The 24,435-nt window shown below is 42.0% G+C and overlaps 1 protein-coding gene and 1 long non-coding RNA gene across 2 annotated transcripts; both read left to right on the top strand.

Annotated features, from left to right (window-relative positions):
• Positions 1 to 1,161: 1,161 nt before the first annotated feature.
• LOC113019678 (nuclear factor 7, ovary-like) lies at positions 1,162 to 3,259 on the top strand. Its single transcript, XM_026163474.2, has one exon. The coding sequence runs from the start codon at positions 1,422 to 1,424 to the stop codon at positions 2,808 to 2,810; it is 1,389 nt and encodes a 462-aa protein (XP_026019259.2). The 5' UTR covers positions 1,162 to 1,421; the 3' UTR covers positions 2,811 to 3,259.
• A 1,754-nt stretch (positions 3,260 to 5,013) lies between these two features.
• Positions 5,014 to 5,945, top strand: LOC145426112 (uncharacterized). The gene is made up of 2 exons (XR_013906870.1): positions 5,014 to 5,488; positions 5,573 to 5,945. It is a non-coding gene; the product is annotated as an uncharacterized LOC145426112 (long non-coding RNA).
• Positions 5,946 to 24,435: the final 18,490 nt, after the last annotated feature.

Here is a 24,435-nt window from a genome sequence, read left to right as displayed (position 1 = left end):
ATGGCTAATGCCTTTCACACAGCTTTGTCTCAACTCCAAAGAGCCACAGAAGTAAAAGCTAATAATAATTGAAACAATCTTTGAAAAAATGACTTACCAAGCATGGCAAACAACTCAAATATGTAGAGCAAAATGTTCTGAAACGGCTTCACTTCAGCTTCGATTGGAGCCGTGCTGGGGGCGGAGTCTGTGAATTTACTCTGTTGGTGTCATAGCTCCTGTAGGAGTTCAGAGTTAAGAGGTCAAGAGTTAATGTTTCCATTGTAACACCTCCAGATTTGACAGAGAAACACTCATTTTTAACACTCGATTTTAACTACTATCATTTTACACCTCAGAGTTACATTAAAAGAATGTGACTCTGCTTAGAGTAAAATTAACTCTACTTTTGCAAGAAGACTACTAACACCAAAACATTTAACACTTTTGAATTTGCTGTGTACTTTTCCTTTTTCTCCCTCCCTCGCTCACAGACATATAACGGGTATGGCAGTCCATTCTCCCTGTAACACAACAGTAACACTCAGTGTCATGCAGTGACTTTTACACAACCAGATCAGATGAACCAACTCACACTAAAACATGCATTTTGCTGCACTCTTTACACTTATTTCTTTTCTTTCTGCTCTTTTATATATTTTGTAAAAGAACAACAAAATATTTTATATCAGCAGCAATTTTGCTCAAACTGCTGCATCACAGCTTTCATGCTCTGACCTGCAGGTGAAATGAGATAAAAGCTCTTTATTAGTAACTTTTACAACTTCTGGCAGGTTAATGTCTGAACTTTGGAGTGAAACACACCCTTAGTTACAGGAAATAAGACCACTGTCTGTAACTAAGTGAATCCACCTTAACACCACCTGTGTGTGTGTGACTGCATTACACTCCCACTGCTGGGAACCTGAACAAGAACCAGAACAAAGTCTAAAATAGAAGCTGACAAACAGCTGCACCACCGAGTGACACTTTATTTTATAAACTTCACAACAGGTTTCATGTTGTGACCTGTGGAGGTGAAAAAACACAAAACCTGTTTTACAGCTTTTGAGCTGCAGGCAGGATTGAAACACACCTTAGTTAAAAGTCAAACAGCAACATTTGTCTCCTCCCCTCACGTCACTCAAATGCAACAAACCAGGAAACAGGAAGTTCTTCGTCCTCAGTAAAGAGAGACGCACAGACGATCAGACTGAGCTCAGACCAAACTAGCAGCTTCCTCTGAGTGAGTCCAGCTACAGGAGAGAAAAGTGGAAAACTCCAACACTGCTGCTTCAAGCTGCTGACGCTCCACACACTGAATGTGAGTTTGAGCAAAAACACGACTCAAAGGAAGTTTCAGTGAAGGTGGTAGAGGAGGGAGGGGAGCCAGGACTGACTGTACTTCCTGTCTGCTGTTTTCAGCTTCACTCACAGACTCAATGGCTTCCAGATCAGAGGAGGATCTCTGCTGTCCGGTCTGTCAGGAGGTCTTCAGAGATCCTGTTATTCTGTCATGTAGCCACAGCTTCTGTAAAGACTGTCTGAAGAGATGGTGGAGAGAGAGACCAACACACGAGTGTCCAGTTTGTAAGAGAAGATCTTCAAAGGATTATCCACCTTTAAATCTGGCTTTAAGGAACCTGTGTGAGTCGTTCTTACAGGAGAGAGATCAGAGAGCTTCAGAGGATCTCTGCAGTCTGCACTCTGAGAAACTCAAACTCTTCTGTCTGGACCATCAGCAGCCAGTGTGTGTCGTCTGCAGAGACTCAGAAAAACACACCAATCACAGATTCAGACCCATCGATGAAGCTGCACAACAACACAAGAAGGAACTTCAGGAAACTCTGGAGCCCTTAAAGAAGAAGTTAAAGGTTTGTGAAGAAGTTCAAGTGAAGTTTGATCAAACAGCAGAACACATTAAGGTCCAGGCCCGACACACAGAGAGGCAGATTAAGGAGCAGTTTAAGAAGCTTCAGCAGTTTCTAGCAGAGGAAGAGGAGGCCAGGCTGGCTGCACTGAGGGAGGAAGAGGAGCAGAAGAGTGGGATGATGAAGGAGAAGATGGAGGCTCTGAGCAGAGAGATAGCAGCTCTTTCAGACACAGTCAGAGCCACAGAGGAGGAGCTGAGAGCTGAAGACGTCTCATTCCTGCACAACTACAAGGCTGCAGTGGAAAGAGTCCAGCGCTGCCCCCTGCTGGATGATCCACAGCTGCCCTCAGGAGCTCTGATAGACCAGGCCAAACACCTGGGCAACCTGACCTTCAACATCTGGAACAACATGAAGGACATGGTCTCCTACACTCCTCTCATTCTGGACCCAAACACTGCTCATCCAAAACTCATCCTGTCTGAAGATCTGACCAGTGTGAGACGAGGAGGAGAGAAGCAGCAGCTTCCTGATAATCCAGAGAGGATTGATGATTACTGCTCTGTCCTGGGCTCTGAGGGCTTTAACTCAGGGACTCACAGCTGGGATGTTGAAGTTGGAGACAGTACATGGTGGGGACTGGGTGTGTCAGCAGAGTCTGTGCAGAGGAAGGGAATCATAGACTCTGGATTATGGAGAATATGGTTCAATAGAGGTAAATACTCAGCATGGTCACCATCAGCTGATTCTGCTCTCTCAGTAGAGAAGAAGCTCCAGAGGATCAGAGTGAATCTCGACTGGAACAGAGGAAAGCTGTCGTTCTCTGATCCTGATACTAACACACACATACACACCTTCACACACACTTTCACTCACAGGATGTTTCCATATATCAGCACTGTTGGTAAACTGAAGGTGTGTCCGTTGAAGGTGTCAGTGTCAGTGCAGCAGATGAGTTGAGGATGATGATGTTTCTAATGTTGTTTCCTGTCAGTGAGTTGAAGCTGTTAAACTGCAGCTGTCCTCCTGCTGCCTCGTTGTTCCAAAGCTCTTTGTTTCTCTTTTAGTTTCACTGTTTCTTTCTGTTTCTGCTGTCCACCTTTTCACATGGAAAATCATTTCACTGTTTCTCACTGAACGACTCCCCAAACTAGATTTGAAATTCTATCAAGTTTCTAATCATTACAAGTGATTCATGTTTCTATTTGATGTGTAAATGGAGATGATTTAGTTTGCTGGGATATGGACTGACATGTGTTGAATGGGAGGAGCACTTCGTTGTTGTCTTCTTGTCTGTTTATGACAACAATAAATATGTTGTTGAAACAATGATTCATGTTTAACTCCATATATGAAATGTTTCTGATCTTTGAATTCTGTTTGATTAAAGACTTTCTTCATGACACAAATGAGATTTCAGTGTATTAATAGAACTAAATAAGCTCAGAGTTGAAAGGCTGGAGTATTATGTACGTGCTTCACTGTCAGGATCTTCAGGGGGATTCAAAGGGAAACATCAAACTGCTGTAATGAGATAAACTAGTTGGGCTGAACACACTTATCTGTAGTTTGTCTCCATCCAGGATCATCAGAATATAATGAACATGTGTGAAGAGCCACAAAATGCTGCTGCCCTCTCAGCATGATGAGCTCCAGCCTTTGTTAGCAGGACAACAGGAAACATGAGACAACTTTCAGAGACAGTAACCAACTGTGGCCACAAGATGGCAGCAGCTGATCTGAGATCCTTTATTGGACAGAAGGACTCTGCTCTGTGACGTCATCAGAGACAGAGTACAGTTTTCCTGTACAGTAAAATTACAGCGGGATACAAAAAATATCAGGCTGATCCTGCCACGATTTGTTCCCTCGGTTCAAATCACGGACAAACAGGATCTCACAGTTTTTTATGTTTTTAAACCCATTTTGCACAGAGAGGCATTTTTTGAAAAATGTATTGATGGCAATGTTGAATATTATTACACAGGAAAAAAACCCAACTGCATGTAAAATAATCACATCGTGACGCCTCTGCCTGTGTAACTGTGTGTATGTAAGCGTGTAAAACCTGCAGATAGTCAGATTAACAGTATTTTGTCTCTATCTATCATTCTGCAATTCATCTCATGTAAACAATAACGTGGCGCACAGCATGACATGAAAATAGCCACATACCTTTGACGTTGTGTGACAAACTCTTTATTCCTGTCCACACGTAAACGCAAAAAAGGAGTTTTAAAAACATCTCAGTTTTCAGTGATTCGAAACGCCGTTTACGTGGACGAAACAGCTGCATTTGCAAAAATACCCGTGTGGACGTAGCGTAAAAGTAGTTTATTTTCTTACTACCTGTAACTGGGGAAAACACATAAGACTGCAGTGAAGCCATGTCAGATGAATCCCTGGCCAAAGGTATCGTACTTAAATCAGACTACTGATCCAGCCACATCAGCCTTTTGTGAGGTCTGTTTAAAGTAGACTAAAAGTCAACTGCAGGTTCCTGAGAGGTGGACTGTGAGCACAGAAACACATGTTCATACATCCAGCTGCAGCAAACTTACATTAATTTTAAATAGATTTGTTATTCTGATGTCTGTCTCTGTGTTAGTCCTCTGACAGACTGGTGACCTGTCCAGGTGTGCTCTACCTATGACTACTGGGACAGGCTCTAGCCTCTGTAATAGAAATGTTCTGTTATTATCATTTGAAGTATTTAAGTGCTTATGCATATGCTTAGTTGTGACACTGTTATAGACTGTTCAGTGAAAGTTTCTAAAACTAGATGAACTTACTTCAGCGTCAGCAGTTTGAGAAAACAACTCCCTTTACAGGTGCTGATAAGGCCAAGCGCACAAAACAGCACAACCATTGATCTGTTAGGTTTCATAGCGAGACACGTGAAGTGTGGTAGGATCAGTTTAACTTCCTCCCTCTTCCTTGGAATGCATAAAGGAGCAGGAGCACTACTTCTGTGGCAGCGCTGACATGACTGAACTGTGATGTTTGATGTGTGTTGGCGCAGTAATAAAAAGCTTGATCACAGCTCTTTCTGTGTTGCAGACTTTATTTACAAAATTCCACGACATGCCCCCACCCTCCCACTGTGAACCTGAATTGAATATTCAGAAGACATTTGTTTAAATATTTCTACAAACCTGAGCTGTTGGTGTGTCCTTGGATTGTGTGGTAATAATATTAGAGCCTGCAATCTTTCTTACTGAATCTCTACTATGAGTCATGTTACCTGAGATTAATTCTATGTTTACCTGTCAGCCTGGACGAATGTGCTGTGTGAAGGAAATTAAATTAAATCAGATCTGAACTGCGTACATTTGAGGAACCTGTTCATATTTAATTGAAATATGAACCAGTGATTTTTTGATTGCTGATTCCAAGAGAGTCTTTGTAGAAATCCTCTTTGGCTTTTTGTTATTTTAATTCTCTTCTCTGTTTTCCAGAACAGTTCTCCACAGTCGCTGTCCACATGGGTCAGTGGGACCAAGAAGCACTCTGCTAATGTGTGACTCTGACCAGCAACATCCAGCAAGACCCAGACAGCGTTTTCTATCTCCCAGCTGGAGGTTTTGTTTGTCTGTGACTGGAGAGTCAGATTTTTGTTGAGCTTCACACTTGCAGAGGTAAGTCAGTTTGCAGAGATCCCTCCCACCCTGGCTTTCTTATCTGAAACAGTAATATTTCAGTGACTGCTGCTTATACCACAGGTTAATACACGCTACTGATCCCTGATGGGAGAATCATCACCTCTGCCAACAAAGAAGCCTGGTGGATGTTTGTTTACAGTCTGATGATGGGACATCATGCTCTGCATCTTCAAAGTTTGTGTCAATGGAAAATTGTACTTAGTAGTCAGTATAAGCTTTTAATGATATAAGTTTACATGTGATAGATGACCTGCATGATGACCTTTTCCTTGCTTAGAGCTGATTGTTCTTTAAAAAACGTGTTCTGATGTTTTTATCTGAATCTTCCCGCAGCGATAGTAAGAAGTTGAACAAGCAGTTCTGACCTCGCACACACACACACACACACACACACACACACACACACACACACACACACACACACACACACACACAATCACATATGCACACACACACAGACACACATGCTCACGTATCAACATTCCACTGAACACATGTTTTCATTTTTCTTGTGTATAAATAAAGACAAGTGCAAGAACAGAGCGCACACTTCACAGGGCCCCACTCTGATGTGAGCTCTGTGAACGCCCTGCAAGTAAAGTCTGCAGCGTGTGTGTCTTCACTCTCTGACTCTCAGCTGAAGAAGTGTCTTTTAGAATAAATCTCTTGACAGTTTATGATGTGAAGTTATATTTTATCATATTGTGAATGCTCCTGCATAACAGTCGGGGTGTACTAACTTTGTCTTATTTAAAGGTTGCATAAAAATACTGTGCAGTTCAGGGCAGAGTTAGGCTAGCTTGCCTCTCTGTGGTGAACACACAGTAAAGAACACTGTGTTGGTGCACAGCGACTGAGGTGCTCATCGTCACAGTTGGGTTACATCAAGCGTTCCAGAGATTTAAGTTGATGCTGAAGGATGTTACACACTGTGTTATTTTACTAATCAGAATTCGCCATGTAGCCTATATACACACCAAATGTGTTACATTTTTGCAAAAAGTCCCCAAAAACTGCACAGTGAAGAAAAAAAGTGACGTTGGCATGGAGAACATTATAGTTTGATGCAGGAGTAGAAGCTGTATCACGCATTCATACATATGAAACGATGTCAGTGAGACAGTTTGAACTCTTGTTAGCAGCTGGCAGCAGATCTGAGGAAGCAGAGGAATCGCTTTAGAGAGCTGATTGAACCAGAGCAGCATCTGACTGTGTGTCTGAATAGGGAAGGTCAAATCAGGAAAGACATAAAATCTCTGCAAAATCAAACATGCGGATCATAAACGTACTGAATCAGTCAGGGCCCAGGTTCATGACGATGGCCTCTGGTGCTGTTGACCAACAGGGTGTTAATGCAAACAAAGGAAGAGACAAGGAAAGCTGTTCGGAGGCAGCAAGACAGAAGGAAGGACGGGACTGTGGAGGTGAGAGTAGGGACTTTAAACACAAGGACTAAGGCTGGTAAAGGGAGTGCACTCGCTGCAAAGTTAGAGAGACAAGACTGAGACGGTGTGGACATGTGCGTGGGAGGGACAGTGGATACAATGGACAAAGGATGTTGAAGATTGATCTTACAGGCAGCAGAAAAGAGAGACCACAGGGAAAACTAACCATGCCATTAATCTGGCCTCATGATTCTGAACCTGAGCTCCATTAAATCCTCCTCTCATTTAGTCCCATTCATTTCATTGGTGTGTAAAATCCTGTATTTCCATCCCAAAGTTTAGTCCTTTGTTTGGTTCAGAAATATCGTTTTCCTCTCAAGTCTAAAGTTGAACCATCTGAACTTCTGAATTCAGTCCCAGAGTTTGTTCTTTTTCAATCAAGAAAGAAAGTGTGTGAAGGTAGAGCCAAGGGTTACATGGTCGAAGAGATAAAGAAGGTAGACAGGAGTAACGGGATGTTGAAAGCCAGGCTTTCACACGACTGAGCTTCTTTTCAGTCTCTTGAAAGGAGAAGAAAATCCCAGGCCTCATGTCACCAAGTACTCACTCAGGGCGAGAGCTCCATTTACTCCTATCAGCAGAGAGAGAGAGAGAGAGGAGGCAACGCTGTGCTGTAAACGAATGTTATTGAGAATTTCAGTATCTCAATAAAAACCTGCTCTCTGCTTTCAGGAAGGAAATAAAACAGGAGTTCTATAATAAAACAGTGACGTCATCCTCTCTGTAACCCGACACTCACACACTGCACCGCCAGAAAGAAAATAATCTGTAAAAAGAAAGTTTAAAAAAACACATCCATTAAATACAGGTGATCGACTTCTTAACTGTTTTCATGGCAAATTAGTTTTTTCCTTTTTAATTCCCACCAATGCTTCTGCTGCAAATTTATCATAAACAACAGAAGTAATGAAGGTTCACAGACTCAGTAAAACATCATGCCAGTGTTACAGGATAAAACATCCACAGCAGCGTGATTTTTAATTCATTAAAAACAAAACCTGATGCTATGTCAGCCTCTAGCTTTGCTTGACAGTGTGTTAAACAAACCTGATAACATGAACTCCCAGAGAACCTAAAGTGACCCAAACACATGGTTATTACAGGAAACGCTGCAGTCATTCCTCTCTGTGTTTGGCTTTACAAACTGATTTATTGTGAGCAACACGGATGTTACTGTTTCACACAATATTATCATCAAGATGTGGTGATAGCCAAATTGTCCAGCAGGTGTCACTGTGGAGACGGTTTCAGGTCGTCTCGAAGCTTCGATACACTTCTACCAGCACTACTCCACAGCTGGCGCTCTCTCTCTCTCTGCGGGGAAACAACACCAGGGCTGCTGCACAGAGGAGATGACAAATGAGTAATCTTTGAGGCAACAACAGGAAAGCAGACTTACAGATGGGAGCTGGTTCACTAGCACGGTTAGAGGAGGAGGGTGAAGGTCCTGGATCCTGGACCCAGCAGGCCTGGTTAAAGAAGCAAACACAAAAACACTACATATTCATACTGAGAGAGAAATGGCAGCGACACACAGCAGGCCTGGAGGACCATGACACACACGTACAGGCGAAGGATTGTCTGCTGTTTCTTTGTATGTCACGTTGCGGGGAGGAAGAATAGGAAGAATACCTCACCTTTGCCCTAGAGGTCTTTGCTTTTGTGAGGACCCAAAGAACTGAACTGATGGGAGATGCACAAGGAAAGGGGCTCAGGTCCACTGTGAGGTAGCCTCACTCTGACAGCTGAACCTCAAATCACTGTCTCTGTTCTCAGCTGATCAAGTTCATTCCCGATTCTCTTCTGTGATTGGCTGAGCTTCAGGCCTGAAGCTCAGTGCATGTTTCCATGTCGGGGTGAAGGTGGAGCTTTGTGTGTGCCGCAGCTAGACTTGTAGTCAAGACCGCCTAATCCGAGACCAAGACAAGACCAAGACCAGAGGGTATCGAGACCAAGACAAGACCAAGACCAAGTTGAGACGAGACCAAGACCGAGACCGAGTCGAGACGAGACCAAGACCGAGACAAAAAAAGTCTTTAAACTGCAGCCAGATGCTATTCTATATACATATTCAGGACACCTTAAACTAGTTTTTTAATTAAGCAGCAAGGCAGAACAAAGTCGGGCCTGTATCAAGACACAGGGACTAAACCCCAATTCAACCAGACCCAAAACTGATCTGGAATTAAAACAGGACTACAACAGTAACCAAGACAGAACCAGAATCAGAACTAGATGATAGTAGCACTAAAAATCATCATAGACCTGCACTACACTTATTTTTTAATTCTACCAAAGTACAATATTTAGATTGAGAAAAGTTTATATAATTATTTAGCCTCGTTGTGCAAACAAGCCTGCATAACTTAATAAATATAGAATTTGAAAAGTAACAAATGGTATCTAAAAAGAAACACTAGGTACTAGATACATGTTCTGATGAGTTTTGGCAAACAACCATTTGACTAACATGTGTGTCTCACCTGCTCTTGTTCCATCTCTGTTCTGTCGTCATTCTCTCTCTCCCTCTCTGCTCCTCTCTCTCCCTCTTTGTGCTGACAATCAAGCCAAACACCAACATCATCAAATATACAGTTGAAACCAGATATTTATGTACTCTTCAGATAAAAACACAAACAGTTTTTAATTGTAACATCAAATCACATGGACTCTACTAACCTATCAGAAGCTTCTTTAGCTCAGAATGGAATCGTCTGGAGTTTTCTTATTAATTAACAATAAACTTAGTGTATATGTACTCCTAAATTTGATGAAAGTGATTAAAATAGACAGCTCCCTCTTTTTATTCTGACATTTAACTAATTCAAAAGATATTTCAACATTTATTTATCTAAAACAAAAGTTTACTCTAAATTGATGTTTAACAGTAAAAAAAGTTTTTATGTTTTCTCCATAAAGTGTATGTAAATATCTGGTTTTAACTGTGAATATACTGCTGTGTGTTGAAATTCCTCTTGTTTTGCATAGAAATATACTGAACAACATCCAAAGCATAATATATAAAATAACATCTACCTGAGTTTTTTCTTTGAAAGAAGCTCCTTATGTCCATTGTTGTGTTCATCAGTACACAACTGAAACCGATTTAGAGAGTTTGTTTAGCCGTGGAGGGTAACAACTGAAAATATGAAATGTAAGCTAAGACTAAAAAATCAGCATTGCTGTTCGGCTTTTTATTTATCCATTTGTTGATTCACTCGAAGAGCAAGTAACGCAACCAAGTGATCAGTTTGATATCACTCTTTCGTGACACACCGTCATATTTACATTATTAGTTCAGTACGAATGATTTGCTTTGGTACCTGGTCAAACTTAAGCTCTCCTCTGTCTGCAGCAAATTCGCAGGCAGCAGCTTCTCCCCCCTCGCTCACATGGGTGCTGAGCTCAGTCGCCTAGTGCCTGAGCTCGGATCATACCAAAATTAGGGGGAATTTACGACGGTGCGCTCTGTGCTTCATGTGTTGTTTTTGGGCTTAAGCCCAGTAAGCCACCCCCCCACTCCGCTGATGGTTGACTCCAAATCTCCCGAACACTATGTCGATTTGAGAACGCAAGACCGAAACAGCGAGACCAAGACCGAGACTAAGACAAAAGTCCGTCGAGACCAAGACAAGACCAAGACCACGTAAAAGTGGTCTCGAGACATCCAACTCTAGCCGCAGCAGCCGCCTCCAACCGTAGCGCTCAGGTGTGAAACTATGAGGAAACTGAACGTCTTCCTCTTTCCTCAGAAGTGATCTGTGCGCGTCTGGACTTATTTCCACTGATCTGGTTTAACAAGGTGTGAAGCTGAACTCTGAGCTGGCACCTTGTCTGAGACAATAATCCTAGATAAGCTAGCCGCATGTTGCCGGCTCTTTAGCACAGTTTGAAAACCCTGATATGATTTTCTCACCCTTTAGTTCATTAGGAGGGTGCAAGGTTTGTTTCATCTTAGTGCTCGATTTAGCATGCAAAAAAATTTAAAAAATGTCAAATTAGTGATTTTGTATTATTTTTTGCAGTGAATGAACATGTAAAAGTATCTGTGCACCACTCCACGAGCCCTTCCGAGATGTGGTCTGACTGTCTGCAGTCAGAGATCTTATTCTGAGTATTCACAGCAGCCGTAGCCTCTCCAAGATCTTATCTGTGCTGCACTCAATGAGCCCATTTTGAGAAACTCACGCCTCTCCCATCGTTTGAATCCCAGCGGGCAGCCTTGTGGGGGTTTGAACAGCTGGTTCCGCTTTCTTAATTCTTCGATAAGTCAGGGCCAAGCCAGCTCCGATCGGCAAGAACCCTTTTACCATGGTTCTGAATAGGTAGATATCTTAAGCATTCAGGCTCCTGTGTGACATTTTTTTGTCACACAGGATCATCAGGGGGTCCTTTTGTCCCTCTGTACTTTGTACTCCCACTAGGTTTATATCTGGGACTCTCCACCATTTGACCTTAGAACTGAAGAAGCTTCTCGGATGAGAGGTGAAACGTCTTCAAGTAACTTAAAGAAGTCCAGACGCTTTTCTTTGCAAGCTCCTTTGACGAGGAAGAGATAGTATTATCCATAGAGGGAGTATTAATTGAAAGAGTGACAGAATTACGTTTTCTGGGTGTAATAGTGGATGACAAATTAACATGGAAATCACATATTGAACATGTTAAAAAAAAGTTTATATCCTGGGTAATGTTAGATATATATTAGATCACAAGACAATGAGAATATTATATTTTTCATTGTTTCTACCCTATCTGAGTTATTGTGTTGAAGTATGGGGAATACATATGTGACTAATATGAAACCATTATATTTATTACAGAAGAGAGCGATTCGAATTATGCATAATGTTAAATATAGAGACCACACTAATATTTTGTTTATAAAATCGAAATTATTAAAACTAGAAGACATAGTGAAATTACAGACTTTAACTATTATGTTTATGGCAAAAAATAAAACACTACCTCTTAAGTTACAAAGTTCATTTGTATTGTGTTCAGAAAATGGGGACGGCAGAAGGAAGTTTTATTTTAAGCACCAGTTTGCTCGAACCACACAAAGGCAAATGTGTCCAACAGTCATAGGCATAAGAAACTGGAATTCTCTCAGTGATCATCTTAAGTGTTGTACAAATGTTTCTCAATTTAAAATCTGCTATAAGAATAAAATGATAAACCAATATGAAGAAGTTGAAAATAATAGAATTTAATAGTAGAAAAATGATCCTTTTAGTTTGATATTTAGTCGTATTGCTCATTGTTTGCTTTGTTTTTTTTTGTTATGTGCAGAATATTGTCGGAGTGTAACTTTGGTTGTAAGTGCCTAGTTGTATTATCACAGATAGGGGGCAGGTGTCAATAAGAATTTATTCTTCTTCCTGCTCCTTTTCATGCATGGAAACAGTGCACAGTGTTACTTTAATTGAAAGGAAGGTTGTGTATGGGAAATGAATTACTGCTGTACCATGTGTGAAACCAAAAATAAAATTAAAAAAAATAAAATAAAATATTGATTTTAGTGACCTCCGATTGGTGTAACCGGGTGTCATTACTGCCGACGTGAATTATGGTTTTACTGAATGTAGTTTATTGAATCTTTTGGACTGTGTTCAGCACAATATTCATTAGTGTTCGCCCAGGGCACCAAACAGCCTAGGACCGCCACTGGCTGTCTGTCATTAACATTTCACTGAGGCAGGTTGTGCCCCATCCTATTTTAAACATGCTGAGTTCACTCCTCTGTTGAAACACTGGAGTCTTGATGCCAGCTCTGCTGGTGATTATCAGCCTGTTTCAAAATTGCAATTTGTGAGAAAATTATTAGAAACAATGTTAGAAAATGAGTTCAGCTCTTTACTGTGCAAATGACAGATTTGTGACCCGTTTCACTCTGGCTTTAAAAGCAGCATCCATTGAGACTGCTCTCTTGAAGGTCTTGTTGGTCATGTTGTTCTCACCTCCAAGCAAGCTCACATTACTGCTATTTAATCTTCTTTATATTGCCTCCTAATAGATTTCAGGATTTGTTTGGCGGTGCTGGATTGTTTGGGTCTCTCCCCGGAGGATTACCACCGTCAATTCCGGGCCAGCAGGATGACGGGAGGGGAGCGTCCAATTGCATGGGCTCGGCAGCTGGAGGATGCGGCAGCGAGGTGGCTGCGACCGGGGCCCTCGGCTGGGGAGGCCCGGATGCTGAATCTGGTCGTCCTCGAGCAGTTCGTGGGGGGCCTGCCCGAGGCAACGGCTCGTTGGGTCCGCTGCCACCGCCGGCGGATTTGACGGCGGCGGTTACGCCGGCGGAGGACCAGCTGGCGGCCAACCCGGCACCCAGCCGTGAGGAGCCACGATGGAGCGCCCGTATTCCGCCGCCCAATCCACCGGCGGCAGCGTCACAGCGGAGGGACGGTGGCCTTGTGGGAACAGAGCAGGCAGCAGGGTGGAACCCCAGGAACCCGTTCCGGCCGCTGCTTCCAGCGGCCACCGAGGTTGCCCCGGAGCCACGGGGAGCCGCAAAGACACCGGGGCTGGACTGCTGGAAGTGTGGGTGGTCGCCGGGAAACGATTTTCCAGGCGGCTCATGGCAGGGCATTTGGGTGGTGAGAAAACTCTGGAGCGCATAATGGCCCGATTCTATTGGCCGACGTGCGCCGCTGGTGTGCGTCGTGCCCAGAATGCCAGCTGGTTAACTAGCCGGCCGTGCCAAAGGCGCCGTTGCGCCCATTACCACTGATGGAGATCCCGTTTGACCGTATTGGCATGGATCTCATCGGGCCATTTCACTGGAGTGCACGCGGCTATCGCTTTGTGCTGGTCCTGGTGGACTACGCAACGCCATACCCGGAAGTAGTGCCGCTGCGCACCATTTCAGCGAAGAGCGTAGCGCAGGCACTGTTTCAGGTCATCTCCCGTGTCGGTATTCCGAAAGAAAAACTGACTGACCAGGGCACGTCGTTCATGTCGCGCACATTGCGGGAACTGTACGAACTACTGGGTATTAAATCTATTCTGACCAGCGTCTACCACCCTCAGACTGACGGGCTGGTAGAGAGGCTGAATAAGACTTTAAAATCCATGATTTGTAAGTTCATTCACGAGGATGAACGCAATTGGGATCGCTGGTTAGACCCTCTGTTGTTTGCAGTGCGGGGGGTGCCCCAGGCCTCCACGGGATTTACTCCCTTTGAGCTGTTGTACAGGAGAAAGCCACGGGGAGTGCTCGACCTGATTAAAGAAAACTGGGAGGAAGGTCCGAGCCCTGCGAAAAGTGAAATTCAGTAGTGATGTGCGATACCACTGATTTCCTTTCCGATCCGATACCAAGTAATATTCAGGGTGGTATCGACGATACTGATCCGATACCGATACTTTGTACAAAAACTTATTTTATTTGATGTATCTCAAATTATAGCGTCATAATGATTACAGGGCATCTGATTACTTGTTCTTATCACTTAGTAATGCAGAGTTCATCATACAGAAATAAAAAAACTGATGTTGTGCACTATTTGAACAGCTTGCCTGCCTGCAGCACTAAAGGACTCTGTGAGAGACGTCTGTCTCGCCCTAGCAGCACCTGTCCCTATCCTCCTCTTCAGTTCGCCTCAACATACGCTCGTCATATTCTGTGATATGATTTACTCTGAGGTGTTTGACAAGGTTAGTGATGTTGCCACAACCATACATGCCAACCCTCCTGATTTTTCAGGGAGAATCCCGAATTTCAGTGCCCCTCCCAAAAATCTCCCGAAGCCACCATTCTCCTGAATTTCTCCCGATTTTCCACCCGGACAACAAAATTGAAAAACCATATCGCAGAATTCATAGCGCAGCCCAGCCAATTCCATTTTCCAACAATGACGGCAGCTACTTAGTTTTAATATTACTCTTATTTCTCTTTCTGGGTCGCAAAAAAGCTTTTTTCAGGTGAGAATGTAGCTGTGTAAACTTCAAATATCTGAGCCGACACATTGTCTTCAAACCCCCCGCGGTCTTTCACTAGTCGGGTTAAACATGATATATAAGTCACTTTGATAACTTAAAAATGTTATTGTTTGGCTTTTTCAGTGTTTCATTTGTTCGTAAGTAAATTGGTTTGGCTGAGAGTTATTAGATTAGATTAAGTTAAATTTAACTTTATTAATCCCTCGGGAGGGTTCCTCCGGGGTTTTCACACAGCTGAATAAACGTCAAACAGAAAACTAATTAAACAAAGTGTGAGATGGTTGAGAGTTTAAGTCAGCGCCCTGTTATATTTTAGATAGCAAGGAGCGAACGGCAGAGTTTCACTCCATAGAGGGAGCTCGTGATGTACTACCCGGCTTTCTTTAGACCGCGAAGGCCAGGTCCTCAGGTGGAAGCAGCCTCTGAATTCGGTCACCCCCGCTGTATTTTATCTGATAAATCAACACTGTAAAATGTATTTATCACCCCCACCCCAACAGCCCTTTTGAATGTCTCCCTAATTCTGAGGTCTCAAGGTTGGCAAGTATGGCCACCAGAGATGGGTAACGCGTTACTGTAATCCGATTACTTTTTTCGAGTAACGAGTAAAGTAAGGGATTACTATGGCAAAAACGGTAATTAGATTACCGTTACTTTCCCATAGGAACGCTGCATTACTGCGTTACTAAAACCGTGATTTTTTTTGCGAGAATGTCTCATGACAGTGACGTAAGCAAGTGCAACGTTTGTGACAACAGCTGTGTGCAGATCAACAATGGATAATATATCGAGTGCGGGAGAGAGTATGAGCGTGCAGCGTTTAAAGCGTGGAAATACTGACCTTACTTTAAGTTTGATTCCATAAAAAGTGACAAAAACATTAGCGTCCGTTGTGCGTGGGAAGAAAACTTCTTTTTACAGCGAAAAAACCCCCTAAACTTCCAAGCAAGCACTGAGTGTGCAACGATGTAATGGGAAATTCACAGAGCTACCATATCCTTCCACTGACCGCTGCGGCACACCTGCACCAGGGTAAACCTCCGCCTACCCTGCTCCTGCTTTACAGGTGAAAATAGAGCAAAAGGACCGCTAGTCTTTGACTTTATTTATTTTCTGCTGTGTTTTACTTGCATCTATTTGAAAGACTGAGTGTAAACACACACACAAAAAAAAAAAAAAAATTATGTGCTGGAATGTGCAGAAAATAGGTTTAAATGTTAAACTAATTTATTCAAGTCAGAGAATGGTGCATATAATTAAATTTTTGCTTGATGCATAAAGTTAAAAGATTAAAACTAATAAAACAAGTTTTAAAAAGAGACTTTTCCATTTGATTACATTTTGTATGATGGATTATGTAGAAAAAGCAGAATTGGGCTGAGAGATCTATCGCTTTATCACCTCTTCAGGTTGTAAATTGTGTTTTTAAAAAGTAACTAAGTAACTAAGTAATTAATTACTTTTGAAAATAAGTAATCAGTAAAGTAACGGGATTACTTTTTTGGGGAAGTAATCAGTAATTAGTTACTGATTACTTTTTTCAAGTAACTTGACCAACACTGATGGCCACAACATCTCACTTTTTTGCCACATGTATCGCAAACCACATCTCAGCTGTTTGTGGAGATAAAATACGTCCGCACAATTACGCTCAGCCATGTTGTGAGTGCGCACGCAAAGGGGCTGCGAGACATTAATACAGCCGTATTTCACACATGACTATGAAAGGCGGAAGAGTAAGTAGTTCCTTTGAATGTAGACAATCTGAATGTTATAGTTTCTTTCCACTGTGTTCCTGTTAATGATAAACTACAAATCTACCCTAAATTACTAAAATATCGATATTTTAATGTGAGAATCGATTCTAGAACATAAATGATTGGTATCGGAGGAATCGATATTTCAGGATCGATCCGCACATCACTTCTTAGCAGGTGGCTAACAAACTCATGTGACTCTCCGGGATTTTCCAACATAAATAACTCAACAGATGTTATTTTCTTTGTGGTCAGAGTTTGGGGCCTAAAACAAGAGTAGCTTAACAGCATTGATATGTTACACCCAAGTTGTTAAATCCTCCCAATTCTTTTGATCTTTGGGCTGAAGGAAGGACAATACTCAATCAACAATCATTTTATTCCATACAATTCAACACTTTATGAGCATACACCATCCGGATGGGGAGACATGCATGAAGAGGTCACAGCAAAATCTCAAAATGGTGGAGGGTTACTCAAACTCTTATAGCCTCTGATGGCCCCCACCTAGTCGTAAAAACCTAAACATCCACATACTTTCTAAATCTCAGTGTGTCAGGGTCCTGGGTCAGTGACCCAGTGTTTTGAGTTTCTTGTGCCTCTGAATTCTTTGTGTTCTCAGTTCTCTTTGTTGTCCCAGCTTATTCTTTAGTGTAGTGTCTTAGTTTGGTTTTCTTGTATTCTGTTTAGTTCTCTGAGTATTTAGTAGCTGCCCTCTGTGTCTCTTTGTTGTTGGTGTTGTCTGTATTTCTTAGTTACTCTGTCTCCCCTAGTCTAGTTTGCGTCTGTGCTAATTCCTGTTTTACTTTGAAGGTCTGTGTCTCATGTGAGTGTATCCTACTTTGCTCCCTTGTCTCGTCAGTTCTGATTTCTCCCAGCTGTGCTCTCCTTCTGTGTCTCATTCCCCTCGTTACTTCCCAGTGTATTTAAACCCTGTGTTTCTCTGAGTCAGTGTCATGTCGACCCTCATGCTGTGTGTGAGTCTCCCTGTGTTTCTTGGTGAGCTTTATATTTAGTTTTTCCCAGTTTAGTTTTGTATTGCTTGTGTTCAATTTTCCAGCAATAAAGCTGTGCTTTTGAGTTCAAGTTCTGTCCCCGTGAGTTTGCGTTTGGGTCCAATCCCTGCCTGCCACACAGCCGAAACATGACACAGTGAGCCTGAGTTATGACCTTGCCTCCCTGTTTGTCTGCTTCCAACAAAGGTGGGGGTGTAGTCTCCCGTGGAATTTGCTCTGTGTCCTCTACTATCAGAAAAAGCAAAGTCCTGCCTCTCAGAAAACAGTATTTCTTATGACTCAGCAGTATAATGCATCATAAACATTATCATTCATTCACACTGAATCAGCAGTCTAATGTAATACAAATCAGTTTAATAACTGTAATAGTTATCACCTTCTAAGTCAGGAGCATAATGCAGACTAAAACTACATAATAATTTCACAATCATTAATCAGGGGTATAACATGGTATAAAATAATATTATAATCCCACAATTCCCCCTTTTGATCTCTTTTTAAAGAGAGCACTTACATCTTGCAATCCAACATTACGAGGTCCATCTCTTGTTGCCCTTGAGGCCCTCTGTCCCCCTTTAACAGGTGGACCATATGTGGGATGACCTCTGTGTTTGCGCAGTTCAGATGCAAGAAAAACTAGATTTACATCAACAACAGTAGTTACAGATGACACTCCCATCACTCTCCAGTTCTCCCACAGCTTTATTTTGGTGCTCCCGTTTTCCCCAACCTCATCATGGTGCTGCCATGTACCTTTCAAATGTACTTAGACTAGAACCTCTGTCTAAGGAGCTTTTAACCTTTATTTTATTGCTGCAGCTACCAGTATCTTCCAGTCGGGTGATCCTCTGCTCTTCTTTCTTCGACCTCTGGGGTTAGACCACCCTTCAGTCGTTGCACAGATCAGGGGATTATTCTGCCCCAATTTCAAACAACGATCTGTGTATTCTGGGATCACAGCCGTGTCCCCCCTTTACCGAGAGCCTCCCGAACCTCATTGGTCTAGTGTTCCTGGATTTTCGCCAACCCCTTCATGGTTATTGCTGTGTTTATGGGATCCATCCTCTTCAGGTGACTAGTCAGAGCTCAAACGCCATGACCCTTGGCCCCAGTTGCTGTCTTGGCAGTCTCTGTGTCTATCTCTGCTGCGAAGGATCCTCATATCTCCGTGACCTCGTCTGGTGTCTGTTCCTTTCTCTGTAAGGCAGAAAACCAAAACACCTCTCTCCCTAGCCTTGATAATCTAATGTTGATATTCATTGTTCCTCTAGTGATGCAAATTTGGTTTAGAATATCATGTTCATGTTCTGACCCAGGGACTTATTCTAATCATGTGTGTAAGCATATTTGCATTCTCTGCACTCAAAGTCATTTCCTTCAATTTATCAGTCCAGACATCACGCCGAACAAAACTTATGACCTTCAAAAGACTGAGTGCCAACTCTTATGAGCACATTTGCACTGTGTGTATGAAATTAATTGTAAAACATTCTCATTCTCAACATTTCACTCCTTCCACAAAAATCATGTGTTTCATTCAGCCTGCCGTCCCACGGTTTCCTCTCCAGTGTGATACTCAGCTTCTCATGAACATTTTGTCTTCTAAAGGCTATTCAGTTTATTTCATTTTACATTAACACTTAAACATGAAAATGATGATTTATGCTTCTCACTCGTTCCCTAAAAAAGTCTGGGAACTTTTGGGTCATTACAAGCTTAGGTTTTACCATACCAAAATTATTAAACACACAAATAATGTCATAAAATGTTCATAAAACCATTGTTTGATGTTAAAACTCAACTTCCCCCTTTTTGACACACTCCCATGTGTCAATTCACCAGAGCTAGAAATTAAAAGAAAAGATTAGTGACATCATATCTCAGAAAGTATCAGAAATTCTCTTTTCCAGTATCGTTGCTCCAGCCCTGCCATCCTGTGTTGGGGAATGAAATCAGTTTAGTTATTATGTTAAATCTGTTAAACTCCTGGCTCAGCCCACAGCCTGCATCTGCAGAACTGCCTAGAAACAAAACCTGTGTGTTAATATGAACTTCACATTTGCAACTCCATTTTCCCCACTGTTTTTCCCTCATTGTCCACAGCAAGGGAACACATTTACAGGCAGTGTTAGACCTAGATTTACCTTCTAAATGCTCGGCTGTTTTTCAGCAGTTTGAGCCTGTGACTTTTTCTGTCTTAAAGGAAGTAATCGACCACTTAAGACCTTCTAATTCCCCTCAGGATATTCTTCCTTCTCGCCTTTTCAAGGAAGCTCTTCAGGTTATTGTGCCTAGTATTTTACTTTTATTAAATTCTTCCTTGTCATCACGTTGTGTACCAGCTGCTTTCAAACATGCTGTTGAGCAACCCATTATTAAAAAGAAAAATCTCGATCCAAATGTTCTCTCTAACTACAGGCCAGCTTCTAAACTCTCTTTTATGTCCAAAATTTTGGAAAAAGCTATTTTCAAGCAACTTAAGACCTTTTTAGACACTCATTTGTGAAGTGTTCCAGTCTGGTTTTAAATCTCATCACAGTATTGAGACGGCACTTTTAAGAGTTTTTACTGATCTTCTTTTAACTGTCAACTCAGGTTGTTCTGTTGTTTTAGTCCTTTTAGATTTGACTGCCGCCTTTGACACAGTTGATCATAACATTCTTTTATCCAGACTTGAACATGTTGTTAGTCTTAAAGGCTCAGTTTTATCACAGTTTAAATCATACCTGTCAGAGAGGTCTTTTTCTGTTACTACTGGGCAACACTCCTCTTCCTCTGCCCCTATTTATTGTGGTGTGCCTCAAGGGTCTGTTTTGGGTCCAACTCTGTTCTCCTTATACATCCTGCCTTTGGGATCTATTTTTAGGAAATACAACATCCCCTTTCACTGTTATGCTGATGACATCCAAATGTACTTCCCCTTAAACTGGATGTCTCTGTCCCACTGCAGCCTTTGCTTAACTGTCTAAATGATGTTAAAGACTGTTTAACACAAAATTGTCTCACCCTAAATAAAAAATAAGACTGAAGTTATTGTTTTTGGAAGTCATGTCCCCTTTGGATAAGTTAACTGATACCCTCGTTCCACTTGCTTGTTATTATTTTCACACTGTAAGAAATATCAGAGTGTTTTTAGATAGCTCTTTTAGATTAGAGAAGCAAGTGTCCACAGTTGTGAAAAACAATTATTATCAGTTACGTGAAATTGCCAGAGCAAAGCCTTATCTTCCTCCAAAAGACCCAGAAAAACTTATTCATGCCTTCATCACCTCTAGACTGGACTACTGCAATTCTCTCTATCTGGGTTTTCAACACCCATCTCTCCATTGATTGCAGTTAGTTCAAAAATGCTGCTGCACATGTTTTAACAGGTATTAGAATGTATGAACACATCACTCCAGTTTTAGCAAATTTACACTGGCTCCCTGTAAAATATCGTATTGATTTTAGGATTCTTTTACTTACTTTCAAAGTTTTAAATAATATGGCGCCTAGTTATTTACGCGATCTCCTCAACACGTATAGCCCCCCAATCATTAACTAATCATTTGATTCAGTTGTGATGACCCAGGGTGAGATCTAAAAAGGAGACCTGCAGGACACCGGCCCTCAAGGCCTGGAGTTGCCAACCCCTAGACCTAGACTCATGAATAATCTTCCCGATGATATTCGTACTTCACAGTCTATTCAGTCTTTCAAATTGCCTCTTAAAACTCACTTTTTTACGTTGGCTTTTAATTGAAGTTCAGTTTGAGTACTTTCAGGCTTGTTTTATGTTTGTTATGTTTGTTTTGTTTTTTATGGTAATGCATTGTCTTCTCATTTATCTGTATTTGTTTCTCTATTGTTTTCTCTTGTTCTTAACTAATTGTGAAGCACTTTGGCAAACTCTGTTGCTTTTAAATGTGTTGTAAAAATAAATTTTTGATTGATTTGATTGAATCAGTTTACTGGAAGGTTAAACTTGAAGTTAAAGTTGAACTTAAATTTGTGACTCTAGTTTCCTCCCGTAGCGCTGCTTCGCCTCTTTCACCGCCTTCCGCACGTTATATGACGCGGCTTTGTACTGGTCCATGTCCCCCATCGTGAGTCCCGTGTTGTAGGCAAGAACTTCGAATTGTGAGTACATTGTATACCAATAGAAACAAGAGTGTCTCTGTCATACCTAATGTACTCAATGGTGATGATTTTACCGATTTAAAAATGGTGAAAACTAACTTAAAAAACAAAAACAAAGAAAAGGTGGTCAGAGCAGTCGTGACGGCAGCCGACCTCCCCGGTGCCATCTTTAGTGCAAACAACAAACATGGGAAGACTGAGGATCTGCATCCCAAATCCTTTTTTATAAAATAATAAGTCAGAGAAGTTAACTCTTTTTCTGGAACAGAAAATCAGATTCTTAGCTAAACCTGTTTCCTGTGAGTGAGAGTAATTTGGAGCAAGTGTGGTTTCAGATGAGAGATCAATACGTATGAAATTTGAAATTGGCAAGTTGATAAGCAGCTTCTGTGACTGATTGTTCCTAATTGCAGAGGCTAAAAGAAATTGGATTATGGAACGATATCCTTGCTTTGTTGAAGTCACTTAGCACAGTGCAGGTTTACTTTTAAATAATGTTTTCAGTGTGGTCTGAGATTGTTGGACACAGTGAGCGCTGAGGAGGTGACTACTAATGAAATTCAACATAGCCACACTTTCTTTGTGTCAGCTGGCTCCACAGAACCTAAACAAATATAAAAATAAATTATTTTGAGAAAATGTTAATAGATGGAAAAATAAAAAAGATTCTGCTGCTGATTTTTGATCTTGTGTAGACCAAATGTTTGAAAAAGAATAACCCATGAAAATAATCCTTCCTGGGCAGCAGGGTGGCACGGTGATTAGCACCGTTGCCTCAAGAAGGTCCTGAGTTCAATTCCACCATTAGGCCGGGTTTTTCTGTGTGGAGTTTGCATGTTCTCCCTGTGTTTGCTTGGGTTCTCTCCAGCTTCTCTGGCTTCCTCCCACAGTCCAAAGACCTGCAATTAGTGGGGTTAGGTTAATCGGAAACTCAAAATTGCCCGTGAGTGTGAATTGTCTGTCTGTATATATTAGCCCTGCGACAGACTGGCGAGCTGTCCAGGGTGTACCCTGCCTCTCGCCCTAAGACAGCTGGGATAGGCTCCAGCGCCCCCTGCGACCCTGAAAAAAAATGTAGCTGGCCTCAAAGAACTCAAGACAGATCTGATGGCTCCAGTCTGTTCATTAAGCCATCTCCTGCATTTGTTCTTTTGAATGCATATTATTTCCCACCAATGACAATAATCCTTTGTGGAGGTTTTAAACCATCTTTATAACATGAATTTGTTTTGTAAAGTCTAAGTTGATTCATATGTTAAATGAGAAAGTAGTTTGAGTAGTGATGTTCTTGTGTGCGCGTGTCACATGAGCCAGCTTCAATCTTGTCAGTTTTGTGTGCATCCGGAAGAATGCAATGATACTGTGTCTGCAACTCATCGTCCACAGGATCCTGAATCAGAGAAATAGCCTTAAATTTTGTAAATTGTTGAACACAGAACCATAATTTATGTGGTTTTACTGATGGTTGATTATGTTCAGTTGGCTAATACTGATTAGAATACAATCAGGTGGAATAAATATAAATATGTTTAAGTTAACCAGTCTAATGAACAAGAAAATTAAAAGTCTCACACTGTCTGTGTGTGCGTGTGTGCGTGTTGTGACATACAAGAACCACTGGTACCTGAATGTCTGACTTTTAAAATATATGATTTAACAACAAGAAGGAGTGGAGGAGTTCAAGTATCTCGGGGTCTTGTTCGCGAGTGATGGGAGAAGGGAGCCGGAGATCGACAGACGGATTGGGGTTGCAGCTGCAGTAATGCGGACGCTGCACCGGTCCGTCGTGGTGAAGAGGGAGCTGAGTGTAAAAGCGAAGCTCTCAATTTACCGGTCGATCTACGTCCCTACCCTCACCTATGGCCACGAGCTGTGGGTAGTGACCGAAAGAATGAGATCGCGGATACAAGCGGCGGAAATGAGCTTCCTCCGAAGGGTGGCTGGCCTCTCCCTTAGAGATAGGGTGAGAAGTTCGGCCATCCGGGAGGGGCTCAGAGTAGAGCAGCTGCTGCTCCACATCGAAAGGAGCCAGCTGAGGTGGTTCGGGCATCTGACAAGGATGCCCCCTGGGCGCCTCCTGGGCGAGGTGTTCCAGGCATGTCCCACCGGGAGGAGGCCCCGGGGCAGACCCAGGACACGCTGGAGAGATTATATCTCTCGGCTGGCCTGGGAACGCCTTGGTGTTCCCCCGGATAAGCTGGAGGAGGTGGCTGGGGAGAGGGAGGTCTGGGCCTCTTTGCTTAGGCTGCTGCCCCCGCGACCCGGCCTCGGATAAAGTGGATGAAGATGGATGGATGGATAACAACAAGAAAATCGCATTAACTAAATTGTGATTGACAGAGTTTTAAAGAGAAAAAAATGAAGTATTTCCATATAACTGGGTTTAAATACTATACTAAAATGAATATTATCATGAAAATGTATTAATGAAATCCAACTGAAGGAAGATCACTGTTAGAGAACACTGTTAGAGAAAAAAAAGTAATTTAAAGTTATTTTTAAGTTTAAGGTTTAAATTCTGTTTTAAATCACAAGGAGTCAGGAAGGAGTCAGACAGAGATAAAGTGTGGGTAGATATTGTATGATTAGATGTAAACAACTCGATTGGGTGGCCAAAATGTGAAGATGCAACATCCAGTAGAAGA

This window comes from Astatotilapia calliptera, chromosome 3 (genome assembly GCF_964374335.1).
Source record: "Astatotilapia calliptera chromosome 3, fAstCal68.1, whole genome shotgun sequence".
Lineage (NCBI taxonomy): Eukaryota > Metazoa > Chordata > Actinopteri > Cichliformes > Cichlidae > Astatotilapia > Astatotilapia calliptera.
This window is presented reverse-complemented; position numbering and strand designations above follow the sequence as displayed.

What these genes read in the sequence shown, in the direction of transcription:
- LOC113019678 (XM_026163474.2), top strand. Translation starts at nt 1,422, where the DNA reads ATGGCTTCCAGATCAGAGGAGGATCTCTGCTGTCCGGTCTGTCAGGAG.